This window comes from Macrobrachium rosenbergii, chromosome 47 (assembly GCF_040412425.1).
Source record: "Macrobrachium rosenbergii isolate ZJJX-2024 chromosome 47, ASM4041242v1, whole genome shotgun sequence".
NCBI classification, from domain to species: domain Eukaryota; kingdom Metazoa; phylum Arthropoda; class Malacostraca; order Decapoda; family Palaemonidae; genus Macrobrachium; species Macrobrachium rosenbergii.
Window position 1 is genome coordinate 35140624 of NC_089787.1, and position 16016 is coordinate 35156639.

Sequence of the window (16016 nt, forward strand, 5' to 3'; positions counted from 1 at the left end):
TTCTCCCACATACATCAGTGTGATGTAAACCAGAGATATTATAATACATCCGTGTGATGTAAACCAGAGATGTTCTCCCACATACATCCGTGTGATGTAAACCAGAGATATTCTCCCATATACATCCATGTGTCGCAAACCAGAGATATTCTCCCATATACATCCATGTGATGTAAACCAGAGATATTCTCAACACAAGATCATTTGAAAAGGGAGGAAATACAGGGAAACAATCATTTACTCCTAACTGCCCCATACAGGAAAAAAATAACACTAACTTTTAACGAAGGGGAAAATAGTCTCCGTTGCTCAGCCACCTGTACCCAGAATGAACCTGTACATCAACAGAGACGTCACAGGAATTTATACATTTATATATTTGTTTACACATAAACATACACGAGTCATTACCTTTAATGCGATGGACGTCGTTTTATGTATTTCCTCTATGGGAGGAACATACCTGCTATTTCCTTTGGGAAGAATCTTTAAAAAAAAAAAATCTTCTTATCTATATATAATGTGTTTCGTTCTCGTTTGTTCAGTGTCTTTGCGCGTTTGTAATCTACTAAAATCAAGTGGGTTTAGTTAAAAGATGAAATCTTATCTTTAATGTTTTTTTTATTCTCGTTTCTTCAGTTTCTTTGTGCGTTTGTAATCTACTAAAATCAAGTGGGTTTAGTTAATTGCTATGGGAGGAACATACCTGCTGTTTCCTTAGGGAAGAAGCTTCGAAAAATAAGATAAAATCTTCATATCTATAATGTTTTTTAATCACTTTTGTTCAGTGGGTTCAGTTTGTTGGTGTGTGTGTGTGTTTGTGTGTAATCTACTAAAATCAAGAAGGTTTAGTTTTCCTCTTATACAATGATTTTAGAGTATTTGGTTTTTATTATTATTATACTGTTATCAGTATTAGTACCAGTGGTAGCAGCATCCTTGTGCCTGAAGTCTTGATCACTATCACCAGCATCAAAATCTTCCTCACTCTATTATTATTATTATTATTATTATTATTATTATTATTATTATTATTATTATTATTATTATTATAACACCTCGAAAATTAATTCACAAATTAGAGTAGTAAAAACTTGTTTACTGTATTATTATTATTATTATTATTATTATTATTATTATTATTATTATTATAACTCTTCGCAAATTAATATAAAATACTTAAACAGCAAATACTGAAAATGAATCGCAGATGCAGACAGAAATCCTCTCGGTCCCAAACGAATGCTTAAATTCAATTAGGAAATCAATTTTTTTAATCTTTTCTCTTTTATTAGAAATTAGACTTGGAAATGACATCCTCTGCATTAGCTCCTGTGTTGAGAAGATTTCTATTATCACACTCTAACGTCTAGGAGAGATTAGATTTAGACTTTAATTGAATTCCAATGACAATGAGAGAAAAAGAGGGTTAGCTTTATCTTAATTGAGGTAGCCTTCAGCTGGCCTCGAAGTTCGAAAAATCGACGCGATGAGTTTTCCTACGTCAAGGGCGGTTCTTTGTGCTAGAACGAACGAGAGAGAGAGAGAGAGAAAAGTCTGATCTGATATTGTATGAATCAGTTAACCTTATTCATTGGTATCAAACAAGAGAGAGAGAGAGAGAGAGAGAGAGAGAGAGAGAGAGAGAGAGGTCTGATCTGATATTATATAAGTTCAATAACCTTATTCATTGGTATCAAACGAGAGAGATAGAGAAGTCCGATCTGATAATGTATGAATCCATTAACCTTATTCATTGGCATCGAACAAGAGAGAGAGAGAGGTCTTAACTGATATTGTATAAATCCAATAACCTTATTCATTGGCCTCGAACAAGAGAGAGAGAGAGAGAGAGAGAGAGAGAGAGAGAGAGAGAGTAGGGTCTTGTCTGATATTGTATAAATCCAATAACTTTATTCATTGGTATAGAACTAGAGAGAGAGAGAGAGAGAGAGAGAGAGAGAGAGAGAGAGTCATATAAAACGTGCTGCAAATTACTGTAACTTTATTAAGAAATGACTAATAAGAGAAAGAAAGAGTTTATAATTTTTTTATATTAGATGTCTAAGAAGACTGAAATACGGAGAGAAACAGATAAGTACATAACAAATAGAGCGAGTGAGTGTGTGTGTGTGAGAGAGAGAGAGAGAGAGAGAGAGAGAGAATGCCAGGAGGCATGATTAGGAAGGGAAGAGAGTGACATTAGTCGTTTTTTTCTACCCCGGTGTCAATAGGATTTGGCAAAAGAGAAGAAAATCGTAAAGCAGAAGCCGACAATCGACGGCTGATATAAGTACCTGCCTGCCTCGTAAAAATTCCCATCTGGAATGAGGTCGTTCCTTGTTCCCATTCTCACCTCCCCCGCCCCCCCAAACCTTCACCATGCCCACCATAGGCCCTCTTACTATCCCACTTTATTCCCTGGGCCCCCTTCCCAACAGCATATTATGCCAACCCACCTTACCAACCTCATATAACCTTGGCCTTTCTTAAAACAGAATAATTCCAAACTTTCCTGACTTCTTTAACAACCACATATTATTTCGGTCCTATTACCAACTCAAGACTAGAAGATTACTCCGTGGGGTGGGGGGTGGGGTTAGTGCCATCAGTTCACCTCATGCTGTGCACTGTAGGCAATATTTAAGGTTCTTTGCAGCGTTCCTTCGGCCCCTAGCTGCAACCCTTTTCGTTCCTTGTACTGTACCTCCTTTCATATTCTCTTTCTTCCATCCTACTTTCCATCCTCTCCTAACAATTGATTCATAGTGCAACTGCGAGGTTTTCCTACTGCTACACCTTTCAGACCTTTTACTGTCAATTTCCGTTTCAGCGCTGAATGACCTTTGGCGTAAATTCTGTACTCAATTCAATTCAGTTCAACTCAAGATTACCTCCAAGCCATTACTAACATTAGGTTACCCAAGTTGCTTGTACTAATCGGCATATAACATCGAGCTCCCTCACCAACTCTCGGTTAACTCTGTGGTTCGTTATCAACCACAAAATTACCCAGACCAGTTACCTACATCCGTGTTTTCTGGGCTTCATTATCAGTTACCATATAACCCCAAAGTACCTTACCAACGCTCAGATAACCTTGGGCTTCCTTACCAACCCCTATATCATCCATACTCCGTGAGATTACCCTTTACTCCGACACCAAATCATTATTCCAAGCTGCATTAGCAACCATCCTCTAACCCTGAGCTACCTTACCAGCTCTCCGGGACGTCCTTATCAAATTGCATCGGAGTACCCTTAGGCCCATTACCAACACCATGTTATCCCAGTCTCCATAACCAACTACCACATAACCTGAACCACCTTACCAACACCTAAATAACCAAGGACATCCTTACAAATTACTAAACTACCGTGGATCTCCTTACCTGCCCTTTAAATACCCTGGGCTTTCTTTCAATCTCCCAGATTCTCTCGGGACCCATCAAGACCCCTAGATTATCTCTGGTCTCCTTACCATCACCCAGATTACTCCTGCCTTACCAAACCCCAGATTGCTTGGGGCAACTTCACCAAATTCCAAGTCATCTTGGGTACCTGTTTAGTCTAAATATTAGCCTGTAACCCTTGGCTCACCCCTTCACTCTCTTGCCTCCTGCCCCTTTGCAAGAAAGTGAAAGGGTGAGCCAAGGGTCAAGGCTAATATTTAAAACACTTTAGATATTCTTACTTACCTAAGATTGCTGTGGACCTCCTTACCAACTCCAGGTAATCCCAGTCTCATATGCCAGGTCCCAGATTATGCCAGGTTTTTTTTTCTCTCACCAGATTATCCTCCAGGTACCATCACCAACCTTAAGATTACAAGTGGCTCGTCACAACACCAGGTTATCCAGAACCTGTATGCCAAATCACAATATTACTCCGGGCTCTTTGTCATACCTAAATCAACAATTCACAGGTTATACTGGACCCCTCACAACCCCCAAATGTTCTAGGGGTTCCTTAAAACTCTCAGATAATCCCCACGTCCCTTGATCAATCCCCAGGTTATTCTGGGACAGCTAACCAGCCCCCTGTAACCCAGGATCCCAAATTCCCCAGCTTTTTGTCTCCTTTATATTTATTTATTTTTCCTTGGATCCCAAATTCCCCAGCTTTTGTCTCCTTTATATTTATTTATTTTTCCTTGGTGGAGATATATATGACCACGAAGGCTTCCTAACTTCTTTCTCCAAATGATCTTGGCAGATACCGCCTACCATATAGATGCTGAATCATATTATAGATAACAGAAAAGTAGCTCTGTTTATTGTTAGATTATAGATAGCGGATTTTATCAGAAAACAGGCTAAAAATATCATAGCTTTTCGATTTGTGTTGACTAAGGTGGAAATTGTTTTAACACTGAAATAATAGCAACGTCTCATTTACCACTTAGCGAGATTATTCCTTTGGATTACTTTTCTCTTTAAATCTCAATTAAACCAACAAACAACTTCTTGCAAGCACAAGCACTCGAAAACACGAGAAGTAATATTAATTACATTAATTCAGGGAAAAAATGAACGTGTTTACTTAAAAACACCTCGTAGCTTTCTCTAATATCAGTGTTTTCCTTCCGGCAAAATATTTACACGAATGAGCAAAAGGCCACGGTGCTCGCTGCGTTTTAAGTGCACTCTCTAATTTATTCTTAAGAGCTCTAAGTTATGGGTGAGTTTACAGAACTTGGAGGCTGAAAACAAACATTTTAGTATGTTACCCGCTTAAAGAAATTGTAAATTATCCCCGATGGTCTCGTTCTATGGGAGAGATCCGTAAGTTTTGCTGTTTTATCTGTAAGGAGAGTTATCCATCTAAGGATAGTGACACCGAGCGTCTGAAATGAAATCACGGAAAACTAACTCGTTTAAACCAGATTTCATTTTATTTATCTTACTCTAATTTTACTCTTCCTTGCTCTTGTGGAACGATGAGCGTCGCTTAGGATCGTTTGGTTATTAAAGAAAAAAGATATCAAATGGGAATTTATCAAATCGTCTTTGGATTCGTATCCCAACCCTGGTTGTTGGTTTGTAAAAATATTATCCTTTACATTTCTGGGCAAGTTTCAGCGAAAAGACGATGCCTTTACAAGCTCCTTTCAAGAGACAAGTCGATCGCTTCCTTTGGGTTCAAGCACTCCTCTTCCTTCCTTTCCATTTTTTCGGGTTTAGGCTAAATACAGTCTCTGGGTCGCGATCTGGGTTGCCGTCCATCAGCTCTTTGTATTAAAGAAGAGATATGAAATTATAGAAATAATGACTGACTTCCAAATTCGTCGTGCATTCGTTAATCAGAAAGTGAATCATATATAATATTATATATATATATATATATATATATATATATATATATATATATATTATATATATATATATATATATATATATATATATATATATATATATATATTATATATATATATATATATATATATATATATATATATATATATATATATATATATATATATATATATATATATAGTGAGAATTCCATTCACAAGATTTTTAATTTGTTTTTCCTAAAACTGTCTATGAAGACTCCACATATCAAGAATAAAAACAAATATGAAGATATAAAAGACAAAACAAAAATTTAAATAATTCTAAAAGGTAATTTTGTTATACAGTAAATTGAGTAACTTTTTAAATAGAGGTGTATTTACTGAAATAAAAAGTAATCCTTTGGGAAAAAATTTTTTTTTAGCTCGGTGGTAAGATCATGAGAAGATATTTTTAGAAATTCATGAATAACCTCAAGAGCCAACATAATCATCTGCGTCAGAAATCTTGAAATATAATGGGAAAATTAGATGAAAGCTTAAATAATATGCTTTGGGCGTGTTTCTTAAGAACTAATAACATTGTAGCCATAATTCACTCGAGTTTTGAAGATGCTTTATATAAAATAAATTGCAAAACGCACGCACACACAAAATCTGTGCCAAAAAAAATTAATTTGAAAAAATACGAAAACACCAACAAATCTCGGTAACGTATCTGGAAAAAAATTCTTACCTTTCCACCCTATTACGTATCTGTACTTGAAGTAACTTCCTTAAGTCCCAATATAGCATCTAACACTACGTGAGGCGTAATTAATAAGTTTAGGAATTATCCCCTCAGAGAAAATGTAATGTAAAAATACAGTTTTTGTTTTTTTCTGCTATCATGGCAAAGGCAACCTTTTGATATCATAGCAACCAGGCTACCCCTAGAATAAATAAAAATCTGAGGAAAAAAAAATATAAAAAAAATGGCCAGGGTATCCACTGTGACAAATATACGGAAATTATTCCATTTATGCCTCAAGAATATCACGGGTAGATGGCTTTCATGTAGTAACAAATTAACGATGCATATCCGAGGAGATATATATATATAAAAAATCGGCTTGCTTATCCTCTCTCTCTCTCTCTCTCTCTCTCTCTCTCTCTCTCTCTCTCTCTCTCTCTCTGAAGTAAGAATTTTTACGCTTTTAAAGTTCCAATCTTTGTCAGTTACCATTCGTTACCAAAATTGGTAACAGGCCTTAGGAACGCGGTGCATGTGGCAATGGGTCATAATGAAATCTGTAACCCGAAAACAGAAAGAGAAAAGGTGGCCATGAAGCCAATATACTCACTGAGGTCTTTTCGTAACGAAACTGGAATAAGAAAAAAATAAGAGATATACAAGCCTTTTAAAAGGAATAAATAAATAAAACGGACAATGACAATTAGATACAATCCACTGTACAGACAAGTTCATTATACAAATAAAGAAAAAAACATAAAAGAGAGAAACTAAATTGACAGGAAAAAAACAGTATAACTTGAAAAATGTATAAAACGGGTAGTTCTGCAGATGTAGCAAATTTCTCCCCGCTCAGAACAACCCCCCGTCTGACAGACAGGCGAGTAAAACCTGTTCTGGGGAGATGTAGGTAAGGAAAGGAACAAAACAGAAGACAGGGACGGAAACAGATATAAAAATACCCAGCAGACTCCCAGCCAGCAACGCCTGGAGGCTGGGCGGAGGGGGGGCACACAAAGAAAAAGAAACCGTTCCCCCAGCGCTGCAGTTCGATAGAGCAGAGGCGTGAAATAATAAGAAATTTCAAAGCGATGCCAGAACGGATGGGACGCGGAAAAAGGAAATATTGTCGGATGCGAAAGAAGATAGGAGGAAATTCCCCCACCCCCATTTTTTGGGGCTGGTCAAAAAAGAATATATATATATAAAATAAAAAATGTAAGGTTTCCCTTTTTATTTTTCTTCCTAAGTTCTTTGATAGGATTAAAAGAGTTACTTCTTTGAAAATGTTTAGATGTTTCTCAATGATATGCAAATTTTTTTTTTATATTTATGCAGATATCAATGTAGGGATTCATAATTTTAATGTCTAGTAACATGGCAGTGACGAAATAAACCTTAATAAATAAAATCGAAAAATTGAAAATATGAAACATAATTTGTATCTTAAAAGCAAAGTTTGATAAGAAATGTGCTATATTTCTCATGATTTTCTCCCTGAAGAATTTATATCTAGACTTTAAACAGCCTTGCCTGATATTTTGATGGCAAATCCAGAAGCCATCGGGATGCACATCCCAGTGCCCTTACGTAGCCCAGGCCCGAAGGAACCTAAAAAATAATGTGAGGGTTCATTCCCAAAATAAAAAGACGGACGTGGTACTCGAAGGGTGGAAAGTAATGACAGTAAGGGGAAACTGAGGCAGTGAGAGAATTCCGAAGCATGGCTGTAAAGAGAGGGGAGATATATTATTGCTTATGATTTGAAAGAGAAGTCGTCGGATGACGTCACTTCAGCGTCTTACACGGATGACGTCACTTCCGCTTCTTGCACATCACGTACCTCGAAAAATTATCACAACAACTGATCCTTTATATCTTCTGTTTCCGTGGCTTTAGCGACCAATATCTTTCATAAACGATAATCCATTTTCTTTACCTGAAGTATCCCATTAAATTTTGGAAAGGTCAAGACTTATTTTACGTTTCTCAATCCCTTAATGTCTTTCCTTTTTTATCTGAGTTTTACAGGACTGCATTTTATAATGAAAGGGCTTCAATGTGTTTTCTGTTTTTCGATGTCTTTAATGATCAAAACAGGAATTACCAGCACAGTCATGTTGTCTGTTATTTCTCTCTCAAGTGTTTTTGTTATTACGAATTCCATTTCATGATTATTGTGTACTGTAACACCTGCATGGTAACGTTAGATAGATTTAATGACGTGTAATGGTAGCGTAGTATATTTTGAAAAATATTAGATACCTACTTCTGTCATCTTTTACCTGGATGACAATTTCAGATTGATTTCATATATTTTGTCATGTATCCATGAACAGTTTTATTATAATTAGTATAATTAGAAAATAAAAATATATACAAAACTGGTGTTTAAAAAATTCCAGTACGTGCATGTCTAATTTCTTTAAAAGAATAACAAGAATACTTTCAGTATTATTTTCCGAAGTCTTGGACGATGCTCTACTGATGAAGAGAGAAAATCAGCACTCAATGGGTTTTTCGATTTTTTTAGCTTTTCGTTTGTTTAGATTTAGTTCTTTAATCCTAAAGTGTTTCAAGAAATTAAGAGGCTGAGAAAATACGCATTAATCTCGTAGTATCTTAAAAGCATTACATCCCTAGGCAACAAGAAATTTTAAAAAATGTCGCAATTAACTAAGTGATATTCTTCGCGGTACAGTTCGCAACATAAAATCCGAATCATCTCTTATATAGATAAAGGACGCGAGTTTGAGAAAACGTTGAAAGAGAAATTCTTCTTCCATTGCTGACTCATAAATGCAGACCATTTTTCTTCCTCTAGTATCATAACGCTTGTATTTTACCATCAACTTTATTGCGGTCGTATGTTTTCTTAATGGCTCATTAACAATAACATTAAGGCAATAACTTTTGCAAGGTTTCGGGTCTGAACATTTTTAACTACTATTTGCCACAGCGAAAGCGCTTATGAATTATGCATTTGTCTTGGTGCTTTTCTTCTCTCTCTCTCCTTCGGTCCTTGCTTCGCCTTGAAATGAGAGGAAGATAAAGGAAATTATGATACGCGCTACGTTTTAATATTAATGTCGGATACACCAAGAATTTTGATGGATAAGCTCATTAAAGGGTTTTAAAAACGGCACGCGATAATTTCCTGCGAACAAAGACGTCGTTATCGAGACATTTCAAAACTTATAAAAGCATAATGTTGATAACTGGCGCTTTTGTTACATTTTCAGATAAAATCATACTCCTCCCGACTCCAAACTTTTCCTTGGATTGAAAGGAATTGAAAATTGTAACTGTGAAAGAACAGATGGAGAGAAGAAATTGAAACACGATTCGCTCCAGCGAGTCTGCGTTCCAGACCTGAACATCACAAATAATTCTCTCCATTCTTTTCTATTTCCAGGTTCGAGATGGTGCTTCCTACGAGTCCCGTCACCGACATCCGCGCTGGAAACGACAAGATCTAGAGCGTCCTTCCGGTTTCCATATGGCACCAGATACTTCAGCCCTGTTCGTCTGGATGGATGGCTTCGTCGTTCCAAATTTCCAGCTGATAACTAACATGGAATGGTTTTAGGTTTTGGCCTCGCGTGTGCAGTTGTGGATTGGCCTTCACTGCGTTCCTCTGGAAATATTGAAGATTGGGATGTCATCTGAAAATCATTTGTGATGCCTTTATGATTTCGTGACATTTTTATCCCCGTGTAGGATAATGGTATACATGATGGTATACATCAGGTTATTCCCTTTCTTAATATTAAATGATTTACATTTACTTTGAATATTAATTGATTATAACATCTTTGCATTGAAGAGAGCATATTTACACCTTCTCGCAAAGGCCATGGTTTATCTATCCTATTACCTCAGTATGAACCACAGGACGCCTGTAAGCAATCCAAGTTTCCCTCAGTCCTACAGAAAACGGAAAATAGCTGTCAAAGTGTGGCTTTGGGTTTGGATGTGGCTATGGATGGGATCAGAAACAATGGGTGAGTGTCCAAAAGTGTGCGAGTGCAAGTGGAAGGACGGCAAGGAGACTGTCTCATGCCCTGATGCGGAATTCATAGACATTCCCCGCCGGCTTGACCCATCAACACAAGTACTAGATCTCAAGCGTAATAATTTGCAAATTCTTCCACGGGACGCGTTTGTCGATACAGGCCTTGTCAACTTACAGAAAGTGTGGCTCACTCACTGCAAACTTAAACACATTGATCGAGGAGCTTTCAATAAGCTCGCAAATCTCGTCGAGTTGGATTTGAGCCACAACATGTTGCGATCAGTGCCATCAGGTGCCCTTACTGATGTCTCTGGTCTGAGAGATCTACGCCTTGCCAACAATAACCTCACAACCCTGCCTGGTGAAGCATTCACTCCCGTGCCAGACCTTGTCCGGCTCGACATTTCTGATAACCAGATTGATGAAGTGAATGAAAAAGCCTTTCGTGGTCTTACACGCCTTGAAGTACTTAAATTAGCTGGAAATAGATTTACTACCCTCCTTTCCAGCGTTGTGCTCCCTCTGGTAGCAATTCACGAACTTCACTTGGAGGCAAACCCATGGGATTGTGACTGTGTGTTACGTCCGCTTAGGCAGTGGATGGTTGATAGAAACGTTGCATTTGCAGCTCCACCCATTTGCTCTTTACCTCCCAGGCTGAAGGGACGCCACTGGCAAATCTTGACATTAGATGAATTTGTGTGTGAGCCTAAAGTCACAGCAGTTGCACCAAGGGTTCTTGCTGCCCATGGAGAGAATGTGACCCTGGCCTGTCGAGTTGAAAAAGATACAGACGTGATAGTCACTTGGTTTATGGGTGAACGTCTCATCAGAAATGCTACGGAGTCAAAACGATATAAAATCTTAGAACAAGTTACACCCAACTCCTTAACTCGTGTTTCAAACCTTACTATAGCTGGAGCTGCTCTGCAAGACCAAGGTACCTATCGTTGTGTGGTTGAGAACAAGGCAGGTGTTGTTGAAACAAATCTAACTCTTCAGGTCTCGGATGAAATAGCAGAGGTGCGCTTAGTGACAATGGACCGTGTTTTTGTCACGGGAGGTCTTCTAAGTGCTGTGGTTGTCATTGTTATAGTGCTGCTCTTGTTGACAGCAGTTATCTTTCGTAAGCGGCAGCAATCTCGCAGACGTGGGCATGAAATCGACCACAAGATTGAAACCCCACAGTCTTCTCAAGGCCAAGGAAGCAACGCAAGCGACTCTCATCCTAAGCTCTCTGAGTACCATATCGTTCCTACAAACGACATTGACGATGCCTCTCCCCTCCCAACACATTCAGATAAGTCTTGGATGCTGCGAGATGCATCGGTGGATGACTTCCCATCAACAAAGGACATGGAGAAGTCTGCTCTGTATACGGAGGCAGACCAGAGAAGACTGCAGAAGCCAATTCAAGACCGCAGTGGTCAGCAGCCTTCCCCTAGCACTGTGTCCTATGTCGAAATTCCGAAGTCAGAAATGGCGGCAACTCAGGAGACATTAGAGGATAGATTGCGTTGGAAAGATCAGTCTTGCGATAGCAAGGACAACCTGCTTCGCCAGGGGTGCAGTCAGGCAGGTTCTCAGCTATCTATGGGTAGTGGTGGACCCTACCCTGACTTACTTGACTTGCCGTACACTCAACAACAGTCACAGTTGTTGCAAGATGAAAGAAGTCACACTTTACAGCTACTCAATCCTGCTTACTGTACCATGCCCAGAAGGTGAGTGAACCATGTTTTGTCACAGATTTCGTAAGTTCATGTTATTACAGACAATTTTTAATGGTATTATGAAGAAGAAAAGTCAAGTAAAGTAGGATTTCTCTGCAAAATATGAATAATTTCAGCCTGAGATTCTAGAAACTCTGAAAGTTCCCTGATGTTACAGTAGGACCCTAAGCAAATTTTCTATTCTAAAAATGCATTTTCCAGAATACCAAACTTAGCTATTTTCTCTTCATCCAGAAACTCGCGCCTCTGGCAAGAGTCACCTCTTAATATATTCAGGGCCTTTAGCGTCTCTCATTTTAGGTACTCCTTATTTTCAGCCAGTCTGCAGGAATGCATCAAGTTCTCATTAACATGCCATTTGCTTTCCTCCCGTCCTTTCATTGTATTTTTGCACGAGGAGGGAGTTTGTCGCCAGAGTATCATGCAATAGATTATATTCTCCTGGAGTCTAATTTAGTTTTATACATGTATTATATGAGTTTCTAAGTAATTACATGTTCAGTCATTATACATAAATACAGTATATATACATATGTATATATATGTATAATGATTGTACTTTAATTACCGAGACGCTCATATAATACATGTATAAAAACTTAAAAATGTGTGTGTGTGTGTTTTTATGCATGTGTCGTAACTGCAATGAGTATATAAGGAAGCAAAATAATATATATATATATATATATATATATATATATATATATATATATATTCATAATTTTACTCATAATTTTATTTTCTAAATAAGTATTAGACATAAATCCTACTATTCTTATTCTTTTGATTTTTCTTTAACTTTTCCACGTATTCCGACTCAGTTGTTATAGAATAATGAAGTCCATATTTCCCACGAATAAACGGGAACAGTATCTAATACTAAAAACATTTCTGATTTTCGACATTCGGTCAGAAGAAAAACTGATCAAGATTAAATAAAAATAAATTAAATTAATGAACACTCTTAATCCACGGATGCTGCGGTTCATCCGTCTTTCACACATCTCGGGATGACGCAATACCCTCGCTCATCTCCAGACATTTATCTTTAAGGGTCAGATGCCCAGAGCAATGAATGGGAGTTGGATTACGTATGATGAAACTCCCAGGGAAGACAAATACTAATGAAGTATTATGCGTCTTGAAAGGCTTCGAGATCGCCTTTGTTATAACATATTTTTTTCTCTCTTCCGCGTTATTTTCACTCTTTTTAGTCGTTATTTGTTGTAGCCTTCTCTATTAAATTATTTATTAAACTCTTTTACTGTTACTCGTACGGTTTTCTTAACTTTGTGGTTATGTTTCATACAAACATGATTTTGTACAGGTCCCTCTCGGTTATACATTTCAACATTTATTGTAAAATCCAATGTCTCTCAATTCTTCCTCTGATGATTCTCTCTTAATATAATCTTCCTTCATAAAATATACAACATGCATATATACAGACAATTATACACGATAGCGCAAATATTGCAGAAATATATGTTCATCTAAAAACCATATTTTATTTCGACTTTATAAGAAATGCGCCAAACACTGCACATGAAAATACCCGTAGATATGATTAAGAAAATATGAAAATATCTATCAGAGGAGAGACTAATCCATTATCTTCCTCTCTTCACATCTATGTGTATCCATTCTCTCTCTCTCTCTCTCTCTCTCTCTCTCTCTCTCTCTCTCTCTCTCTCTCTCTCTCTCTCTCTCTATATATATATATATATATATATATATATATATATATATATATATATATATATATATATATATATATATATATATATGCATATATATAAGTATGTATATATATATATATATGTTTATATATATATATACATATATTCATATATGTGTGTATGTTTATATGTGTATATACATATGTGTATACAGTATATAACATAAATGCGTCTATAAGTGTATGTGTGCGCTTGTGTGCCTTACGACCCTCTTCTCTCTCTCTCTCTCTCTCTCTCTCTCTCTCTCTCTCTCTCTCTCTCTCTCTCTCTCTCTCTCTCTCTCTTATGCACGAACGCTCACACACCCCAGAGTTTATGGCTTTCCATAACCTTCTTTGATAACATTTTTCAGGATTTTATACACGAAAGAGTATATTGGACCTTTTGTACTGATTCCCCCGTTGCCAGGGGCTGACCATCGTCCCAATCTACTGTCTTTTTTTTTCTTTCTTTTTTTTTTTTGGCCCCGTCCTTCCCTGGAGGATGTTGGTGTGTTTGTTTCTCGACCCGATTTTCTTTGTACCTTCGCGTTTTCCTTGACGCATTGGTGCCGTTGTCGTGCGTTTTGTATGTGTATGTATGTATGTGTATATACATATAATATATATGTGTATATATATATATATATATATATATATATATATATATATATATATATATATATATATATATATATATATATATACACACATATATATATATATATATATATATATATATATATATATATATATATATATATATATATATATACTTTGACTTAAATTTGAATAACACTTGGTGAAGTTTCACTGAAAATACTGTTTTTGAATGCTTGAATTTCCCTGCATGATTTACAACAATTTGATTTGCATAGGTACATGTGTGAGTGGGTGTATATGCATATTTATAATATGGGCTCGTTTTGTATGATAAATAATGATTAGGATTCCATGGATTTACCCATTCACTCTCAGGCGTTTACCTTTAATATCCAGTTTTCTTTACCAGCTAAACATTGAGAGAGAGATAGAATTATTTCGTGTGTAGAGTTTTTACCATCAATATTGCAAGTAAGTTATTTTAATTTTTCTCAGGCAGGCAGTCATGCTTATATATCGAAAACATTTTATCGTCCCGATTATGTATACCGAATCCTATGCAGCTTATATCTTAACCGAATCATATCACTTTATTCATATTTTTAGTGTTATCTCGGTTCCTTTCTTTGAGCTCAATACTATCAGCATATACATTATTTCTTTACTACATCTTGTCCATTCATTCCTCTTGCTGAAACCGCTCTCTCTCTCTCTCTCTCTCTCTCTCTCTCTCTCTCTCTCTCTCTCTCTCTCTCTCTCGTAATGTCCAATGTTTTTCATGATTTGTTCCACCTCACATGCACAGTAAGTTATATATTTACATTGGTTTTTTTTTTTTTACATATTTTTTTTCTTTAACACTAAACATGAAAATGTTTAGAAAACACTACAGTTTACTGTAGAGTTCTGGGGTTTATTTCCACATTACAGCATCAGTTCTTTACATATCTAGGATGGTTCATTGAGTACCAGAATAAATAATCGACCTTTGCTGTATGCGTCTAATTGTTTAGAAGAATACGTCAATTTTTTATGTGGGGTGGGGCACGTCTAATTTTTTATAAATACGTCTGATTTTTTCTGCATACATCTATTTTTTTATAAATACGTTTATTTTTTCTGAATACGCTTAAGTATTTTCTGAATACGTGTAATTGTATTTTTCTGATTACGTCTAATTGTTTGTAATATGTTAAATTTTTTTTCTGAACACGTCAGAATTTTTCTGAGTAGCCTACCTTTAATTCTTTTCTGTATGCCTCTAATTTTTTCTTATTACATAGAATTTTTTTATGAATGTCTATTTTTTTCTGAATTCTCCTGATTCTTTTTCTGAATACTCTTAAGTTTTTTCATGTGAACACGTCTAATTTTTCCCTCTGTGTCTTCCGTGAACGTAAGAATCATCAGTCCGTCGTTCCTGTCACAGTTTATCCTTTATCCCTTTGCGGAATACTTTTTATTCTCTCTTTTCCGTGACTTTTTCCCCTCGTTTACAAGTCGACTTTGCCTCATTGTCATGTTTATAACCGACATGTCTCCATAAAAATTCTCTCTCTCCGCCAGATATTTTTCCCGTTTTTTTATTATTTTTTTTTTACCGTGGCGCATATTTCTCTCACCAGGAGTTGTAAATGTCCATTTTCTTTCCTTTTAAAATTCATTTATTCTCTCTCTCTCTCTCTCTCTCTCTCTCTCTCTCTCTCTCTCTCTCTCTCTCTCTCTCTCTCTCTCTCTCTCTCTCTCTCTGTGCCACTCGCTATTTTTATTCATTATTTTTCACTTTCCCTTCTCTTTCGCAGTCCAAGGGTTCCGTACGATGGAAGGCCACATCAAACGTCCGTGACCGCGGAGGATGTTGGGTTGACCGAAACATCCTTCAGCAGGCTGACCGGTGACCGTTATAGGTAGGTCATCCCTTT

General features: G+C 36.7%; 1 protein-coding gene across 1 annotated transcript in view; it reads left to right on the top strand.

Moving 5' to 3' along the window:
* LOC136830757 (uncharacterized) overlaps positions 1 to 16016 on the top strand; it is a 612586-nt gene that overhangs the window by 570441 nt on the left and 26129 nt on the right. Inside the window, exons 5-6 of the mRNA XM_067090627.1 lie at positions 9442 to 11765; positions 15897 to 16001. Coding sequence (XP_066946728.1) covers positions 9883 to 11765; positions 15897 to 16001 — 1988 coding nt within the window. The 5' untranslated portion in view covers positions 9442 to 9882. The remainder of the gene's footprint in view (positions 1 to 9441; positions 11766 to 15896; positions 16002 to 16016) is intronic.